This window comes from Phragmites australis, chromosome 5 (genome assembly GCF_958298935.1).
Source record: "Phragmites australis chromosome 5, lpPhrAust1.1, whole genome shotgun sequence".
NCBI classification, from domain to species: Eukaryota; Viridiplantae; Streptophyta; class Magnoliopsida; order Poales; family Poaceae; genus Phragmites; species Phragmites australis.
The window spans coordinates 32,002,875-32,011,235 of NC_084925.1; the positions used below are offsets into that span (position 1 = coordinate 32,002,875).

An 8,361-nucleotide genomic window follows, 5' to 3' on the forward strand; every position below is an offset into this window, starting at 1 on the left:
CTTCACTGTCTCCACTCGATCCCATCAGAACCCGCCGGCGCGAGCGAACAATCCAAAAGCCACCCCACCCACCCATGGCGCGAGGCAATCGGAGCAGGAGAGGAGGAGGAGGGCGAGGCGAGGCGGAAGGGGGACGATAGGGAAGACGCCGGTGCGGATGAAGGTGGTGGTGTATGCGTTTTCGCCGTTCCAGCAGAAGGTGATGTCGGGGCTGTGGAAGGACATCACCACCGAGATCCACCACATGCTCTCCGAGAACTGGATCTCCGCCACGCTCCTCCTCACCACTGTCATCGGTACCTACGAGTAAGCCCCGTAACTCCCTCCGTTCGCCCACTCCCCCTACCCCCCGCCGCTCGCCGGCGGTTCTGTCGTGCCGTGCAGATATCCGGCTAAAGCCGCGCCTTCGAGCAGCCGTCTTCTTTGCGTGCATCGAGCTCCGACCGAGACCACACCTTCCCGCTGTCGTCCTCTTGTTGTGCCTCCCCCTCCAAATAGCGGGCGGACGACACTCCCCAGCCGCCGCCCTCCTCGACACGCCCCGTTCCCCCACACAAAATCGACACCTACCAACAGGACGTGCAACGACGGAGCAGCGTTTATCGGTGCCTCTACAGATTCTAAATGCTTCGAGCTGACGCTCGAGGACGCTCTAGATTCCTCGAGCCTGCGGGTGCGGGTTGGCCGATTCGAAGGTCAGGGGAGAAGATGACGGTGGGTGGTCGATTCGAAGGTCAGGAGAGGAGTTGCCGAGCCCGTCGTCGCGTCGCGGGCGTTGCTATTTGAAGCTCGCATCCCATGGGGTGTGCGTCCTTGAAGCAGTTCAGCAGACCTACACTGGGGTGCGAGGAGCCCACCGTGATCGGCTCCAAAACCTCATGTGAGCACCACCTAACCAACGACTATGTATCTCACGTGTAGATCTTGATGAGAAATTTAGCACTCTTGTTCTGTAACGCTGAGAAGTGCTGCGCATTGTGGTTGCTTTGCTGGGTGAACGAGGTGAAGGAGTTGTACGTGCTGTATGAGAAGATGAGCTTCTCCATCATCAAAGACGAGCTCATTTCGACACTTCCACACTTTCCACACCAGTTTCCTAAAGTTAACTCTCACTTTGGGTTGGTTAGAAAACTCTTGAGCACCGAGACATGACAATTAGCTCTACGTTGCATCCCTCTTAATAGTGCGGCATACATATACTCAATTTTAAAGATAAAACTTGTTTGAAACAATTTGAGTCTTTGACTACCTTCAAGTACCACTTCTTCATTCAAACTTTGAGGGTTGTCAACTTCTATATATTCTTCACTCTATCTCTTCTTGATTCTTCATATGATTGATGCGAATCACTCATAGCTTCCTATAGTCTCACACAGTCTGTTGGCGCAAAGCATTCACTTGCTCTTTACCACTGCCTTAGTACTCCGGTGCCAAACTATTTGTTTACCCTTCACCACCGGATGGTCCATCACAGCCGAGTCTTGCTTGCCCTTCACCGTTATGCCATACAAAACTATTTTATATTCAATATACTTAAGGAATTCACTTTATCAAATATGAAGTCCACTCTTGTTTTTTTACTTTTGGCATATATGATTTCAATTCAACTTATGTCTTTTTATAGATCCTAACCCCAACTCACTCTCATGTACAAAGCACATGGATTAGTCCATAAAACTTGACAATTTCATATATTTAGTTACTTGATCTTCACAAGTAACTTAGCCTCTATGCTTTAAGTTTTTTCTTTGAGCTTTTCCTTTTTTCTCATGAGCATCACTAAGATTGCAATAACTTTGATGTAATTCTTTAAACTCATAATATTTCTTAATGAATCCATACTTCATTAATTATACATCTCCTATAGAATAAACTAATAACAATTCTCAACATAATTGTTAGTTCATAGATATTATCATTGACTTACCTGAGCATCACTTAGAGCTCAGTCATCTTGATACATATCACTTCTCCATACATTACGTATGGAATAAACTACTAATAATTCTCACCACTATTGTTAGTCCATAAATATTGTAATTAATTAAAAAACATATATAGTGCTAGATACACTTTCAAATTGACGCACTAAACTTCAAGGTTCAGGGGAGCATGTATATATATGGCATAGCCAAGAGCTTACAAATAGATTACAACGAGTAGGATTACTCAGCAATATGTAACAACTTACAACTGCAGAATCCAATCTAAATCGATCTATACTTAACATACAAGGAATATATTAAAAAACCGTGTGCACATTTTAACATTCCAAACGCCATGCGATCGCAGCGCTGGCTGCGTTGCAATGAGGCTGCGATGGTTCCTTTAGCATCGCCTTGTTAACTTAGCTGCTTCATTCCATCATAAACATATGATCTTTAGTATAAGATACGGTCCTAATACATATTTTTTATAATTATTTTTTATTAAAATATATTTATAAAATTAATTGAATTTGTAATATTATGAAAATATTTTTAAGATAAATCTACATATATAATTTTGAGGCTTTCAAACTAAATATTTTAAAGACTATTATTAATCAAAATTTTAGAAGTTTAACTGAATCTTTTCTAAAACGATGTGTATTTATAATCGGAGAGGATAACTTGTAACTTTGTATACCAAGATATGATCAGCTGTATAGATTAGGCTGTAGTTGGTAACAAATATATCTCTGTAATCAGTGTGCAATCCCGGTAATTAAGAGGAAAATCAGATCGGGCAGCCCTGGCTTATAAAGAGCGAGTCCGTGGCAGCGTTTGGCTGGCGACAGTAGAAAAACTCCTAGGCTTGTCACTGCTGATGCAGTGCGGATATCATCAGATCGGGGTGGATCACCGGCTCCCGCGTCCACCTGTCCGGTGGGGGTGGACCGCGTCCACCGAGGAAGGCACCACGCGTTCCAGATCAGCTCCTCGTCCGCGTAAAGCCAAAAACCAACCGGATCCACTCCCACCTCCATAGCTTTCCGCAGGTCATCCATCTCACCAAACGCTTAAGCTTTTTTAGCTAGCATTTGATCGGAGAATAAAATAAGATAAGATGATGTTATTTATATATTTATAGATAAAATAATTTTATTTATATATATATATACATGTTTATTTGGCAAGTAAGATGAAAAATATATCTTAATATCTTAGATTTATTATCAGGACGACTACTTCTACATTTTTTTTAAAAAATTTCTACAATCTCGAATCTTAAAAAAAAATATTTTAATTCAAACTATTTTATCTCACTACTCTTCTTTTAAATAACTCAAAAATAAAATAGATTCACTCTATACTGTCTCACTTCATGAACCGAACACTAACTTAAAAGAGAAAAAAAATCGAATTCAGTCATGGTAAAGGAAGAGGAGAAGAGTTAGGCGCACGGATGCCTCGTCCGGCTACCTATAAAAGGCGCTCCACCCCCCGTAGCTCACCAGCTCTCCATCAAGAGCTAATACCACTACTACCTAACGACGACTTCTTTACAACGCGCCGTTTGCTGCCACGTTGAGTTTGAGGGCATCCGGTTCTCGCATCGCAGATCCGCGGAGTTCTTCGATCGGGCGCGCAAGGTTGGTGGCCTCTGTTCTTGCCTTTCCTGGTTGGATGGCTGTCCTCTGTTTGGTGATCTGCGTGCGTCGCGTGGATTTTTGGGGGTGAATTGACGCGTGCGGGGCCGGGGTGTTGGTGCAGATGAAGATCACGGTGCGCGGGTCTGTGACGGTGTACCCGGCGGCGGAGACGCCGCGCCGGCGCCTGTGGAACTCCAGCCCGGACCTGGTGGTGCCGCGGTTCCACACGCCCAGCGTCTACTTCTTCCGGCGGAAGAACCGGGACGGGGAGGACCAGGTGGGCGCGGACGGGAGCTTCTTCGACGGGGAGCGGATGCGGCGCGCGCTGGCGGAGGCGCTGGTACCGTTCTACCCGATGGCGGGGCGGCTGGCGCACGACGAGGACGGGCGGGTGGAGATCGACTGCAACGCGGCCGGGGTGCTCTTCCAGGAGGCCGACGCGCCCGACGCCACCGTCGACGACTTCGGCGACTTCGCGCCCACCATGGGGCTCAAGCGCCTCATCCCCGCAGTCGAGTACACCGACGACATCTCCGCCTTCCCGCTCCTTGTGGTCCAGGTAAACCTGACTAATCGACCTCACCCACCCATCGGCTGTTAGTACTGCTAGGATTCGATCTAGGCTTGGAAGCAGAGTGCTCGCCTGCTCGGCGCCGCCGTAGTCTGGTTGCGCGAGGTGGTTGATTTGATTTGGATCGAGCCGCTAGTTCCCAACGTCTCGGTCAACATAGGCAGACGCGGGGGGTGGGGGCTCGTCTGGGTCGGCGCATGCGCCGCGTCGTCGTCGACGACGACACATGGCCCTGGGCCGAATGAGATGTGCCGGCGAGAGCCACCAAAAATCCGCTGTCTCCACGACGAAAGGCCGTGGAAAGTAATCGGTGGGCGACGGGGGGGCCGGGTCACGCGTGCCGTGCCATATTTTAATCACTGTGCTCATCTGTCGACTGTGCTCATCTGTCGGTGGGGAGATTCTGTAACAACGCAAGAAATTCGTACCAACACTCTTATACCATCTCCGGCAGCTATAAAAAAAAAACTATTACAGTATCCTTTATTAATATTATAGTATTTTTTTTCACCTTCAGCCGCTACTCTATTTCTTATCTTTTTCTCTTTTTCTCTCTCTGAACCCGCTGTCAGCCTTTGCTACAGTTTAACAGTGTTGTGGATGTTACAATAACTTCGCAATTTTATAGTTTCATGTTCCCTTCTTAACATTGTAGCAGCACTATAATACTCCATGTTCTCTCTATAATATTGTAGCAGCGTTGTAGCACTTAGATTCAGACTCTACTGGAGATGATTTTTAGTGCTACAGTACCATAAAGTATTGTAGTACTAGATTCTATAAATTTACAGTCACTGCTAGAGTTAGCCTTAGACCCTCTTCAGGCTGGAAAAACCAAGGCTGATCTTCGGCCCTTGCAGAATATCATCTTGCCTAGTATTTGGAAATATATGTCGCTAGCGCTATAGGTGTTGCGATATATCATTATATCCTCGTTTCTTGTTCCGCGAAAATGTACGTAATCCTCATTTCTTGCAACAATGAATTCGTGCCTTGAAGTCTCGTCTGAAATGTGTTTTTTGTTAGGAATTACACCGTTTCTCTTGGAATTCTTGCAAGATTCCTATGAAAATCATCCATTCGAAACACGCCCTCGCTGTTTTGGTTCGTGGACAAGAGTAGAAATTGTTTTCGTTTCATAGGTCTTTGGACAGAATTTTCGTCTGTCAGCTTAGGCTAGTACGAGAATGCCAAATAGAATTACGCGAGTTCTACCATGATTTAACTTGGATACCATTGCATTCGTTATTGGTGCCAACCGACTGTTAGGTTGAAATGGATGTTCGAACAGCCTTTTGCCTTGGGAATGAAAACAAATCTGACATCACTGATTCAGAAAAACCTCGAGGCCGAGCTTATCCCTCTTTGGTCTATTCTGGTGTTGCTTTGTTTCTACGGAGGCACCGCATTACCCGATTGGCATTTCGTAGGCCTTCACTTTTTCGACTCGTGAACATGATGGCATCTTCTGAAGCATGATTTCGAACCAACACATTTTGAACTTAAAAAAAATAAACTCCTTTAATTTAATATGTTAGCGTTGCCAGACCATAATCATGTGCACATCATGATGTGACTCAGCAACGACTCTTATGAGTAGCGTGGGTATCTCCTTTCGTCAATCAGGGAGATGTGGTTACTTGCTAGCTGATTTTTGCTTCGGATGCACGTCATATGCTCGTTCGAAGAAAGTGATAGTCTAACTGGAGTGTCAAAAATCTTTTCCTTGCGACAGCAAAGCAACTTTTGATTGTTTCTTCTATTCTGACACGAAGTTCTCTTGGCTCGTAGCTATCGGTTTTTTGTCCATACTTTGCTGTCGATCCATGATTATATTGCATTCTGAATTATTCTGAATACACGTCACGTTAGGTAGTCTGAAACTTCCAGGTTGGTTAGGCAGGCACGACCAAATCCTCGTATTTTTTTGGGTAGGGATGCAATAATCCAACATTGACATTAAACCTTAAGCACAAAACTGTACTTTTTTTGCGGGAAGCGCAAAACTGTACTTTGATGGAACGTGCTAACCTCTTGATTAGACTGAAGTCGAAACATGCCAAACTAATTCAGACAACCCAGTTGGTTGTTGTGTCAGTGCTTAGTTGTCAGCCACTCAGCGCAAAAGAAAGAAATATCATCAGTCTCACGCTCTACACGGTTGCGTACTTGCATCTACTGCTGTTAGGCCCGTTTGTAGCGGGGTATTGTTAGTTTCACAAGTTTGTGGAGGCTAGAGTATATTGATAGTATTTAGATGAGTAATCTTATTTTTATTTTAAACTAAAAATAAAAACTTAAACTATTTTATTTTAACTTATAAACTTAAAATCCGATGAGGACTGTAAGTTGGAGTTCTGCCAAAGAGTCATGGACTGCAATCTAGTGTTTACAATTTGATATTGATGAAGTTTGGATCTTGGTCCATGGAGTATAACGTTGTGATCGTTAATCTATTCACAAATTAAAACACCTGCTTAGTTAAAACAAAAATGTGATGTGATTTCTGAACCTAACTTAAATTCGCGCGCTTTTGCTCCAGGTGACCCACTTCAAGTGCGGTGGCGTGGCGCTCGGCGTGGGCATGCAGCACCACGTCGCCGACGGCTTCTCCGGCCTGCACTTCATCAACTCGTGGGCTGACCTCTGCCGCGGCGTCCCAATCGCCGTCTTACCCTTCATCGACCGCACCCTCCTCCGCGCGCGCGACCCGCCGACCCCGTCCTACCCGCACGTCGAGTACCAGCCCGCGCCCGCCATGCTGTCCTCGGAGCCGCCGCAGGCCCTCACGGCCAAGCCGGCGACGCCGCCCACCGCGGTGGCTATCTTCAGGCTCAACCGATCCGACCTTGGCCGCCTCCGTTCCCAGCTCCCCGTGCGCGAGGGCGCGCCGCGGTTCAGCACGTATGCGGTGCTGGCCGCGCACGTGTGGCGGTGCGCGTCCCTGGCGCGCGGCCTGCCCGCGGACCAGCCCACCAAGCTGTACTGCGCCACGGACGGGCGGCAGCGGCTGCAGCCGCCGCTGCCCGAGGGCTACTTCGGCAACGTGATCTTCACGGCCACGCCACTGGCCGAGGCCGGCACGGTGACTGCCGGGGTGGCGGAGGGCGCGGCCGTGATCCAGGCGGCGCTGGACCGGATGGACGATGGCTACTGCCGGTCGGCGCTGGACTACCTGGAGCTGCAGCCGGACCTGTCGGCGCTGGTCCGCGGCGCGCACACGTTCCGGTGCCCCAATCTGGGGCTCACCAGCTGGGTGCGCCTCCCCATCCACGACGCCGACTTCGGGTGGGGAAGGCCGGTGTTCATGGGCCCCGGCGGCATCGCCTACGAGGGGCTCGCGTTCGTGCTCCCGAGCGCCAACCGCGACGGCAGCCTGTCCGTGGCCATCTCGCTGCAGGCCGAGCACATGGAGAAGTTCCGGAAGCTCATCTTCGACTTCTGATTCCTCAACAGAAAGAAGCATAGCATGCGCTAGGGCAGAGAGGCGCAGGGTGACAGGGCGATCTTACATCTTACTAGGTTGCAGCAAAGATTCTTTGATTCCACACGTAGCTCCTGCACATTTTCACTTCCTGCCTGCTCCCTTTGGGCAGGATCGATCCACATGTTTTGTGCCGTATTATGAGCCTGAACAATTGTATGATGAACAATTTTATTTAATCCAAAAAAATTACGAACGACACAGTTTAATAAGGTTATTGCTATTTCTTCATTTATCTTTGAGTCCGTCAATTTGTTCTATGCAGGACACACACTGATATGATTCAGACCGAGAATTAACTATTGATCAGCTTGGAAGAAACTGAGACAGCCCCACTCCCTGAAATCAGAACTTCAACTTATATCCTCAATAAATCCGCATACGACTGGACCTTATTCACAAAGCTGTCTGAATCACATCTGATTGAGCACTTGAGCAGCACGCTATACCTCGAGCAGGGGCTCAACAGCAGAAAGAAGGCTATGCTGCACTCTTGTTTTCTTTTCGACGAATTAGCGTCTTCTTGTGAGTTGTGACAAGTTGTACCAAACAGAGGGTCGATGAAGTCCCCTCGTGTTATTACTCATAAGCGCATTCACGGACAACGTGACACGAAGGAACAGGAGGATTAAGGTCAGGCTCCAGTGTTACCTGTACAGGATAGCTCTAGGGGAGGTCGCTGAGTGGTTCACATTTTCGCCGAAAACCGGCGATTTTCAGCATACCGGACCC

At 47.7% G+C, this 8,361-nt stretch overlaps 1 protein-coding gene across 1 annotated transcript; it reads left to right on the forward strand.

The window, feature by feature from the left end:
* Positions 1-3,420: 3,420 nt before the first annotated feature.
* Positions 3,421-7,825, forward strand: LOC133919276 (hydroxycinnamoyltransferase 2). Its single transcript, XM_062363630.1, has 3 exons — positions 3,421-3,574; positions 3,696-4,133; positions 6,688-7,825. Exons 2-3 carry the CDS (start codon positions 3,696-3,698, stop codon positions 7,588-7,590), a joined length of 1,341 nt encoding a protein of 446 aa, XP_062219614.1. The 5' UTR covers positions 3,421-3,574; the 3' UTR covers positions 7,591-7,825.
* Positions 7,826-8,361: the final 536 nt, after the last annotated feature.

Coding starts and splice junctions, on each gene's coding strand:
- LOC133919276 (XM_062363630.1), top strand. CDS start 3,696: ATGAAGATCACGGTGCGCGGGTCTGTGACGGTGTACCCGGCGGCGGAG. Junction 4,134..6,687: donor TCCCGCTCCTTGTGGTCCAG/GTAAACCTGACT, acceptor CTTTTGCTCCAG/GTGACCCACTTCAAGTGCGG.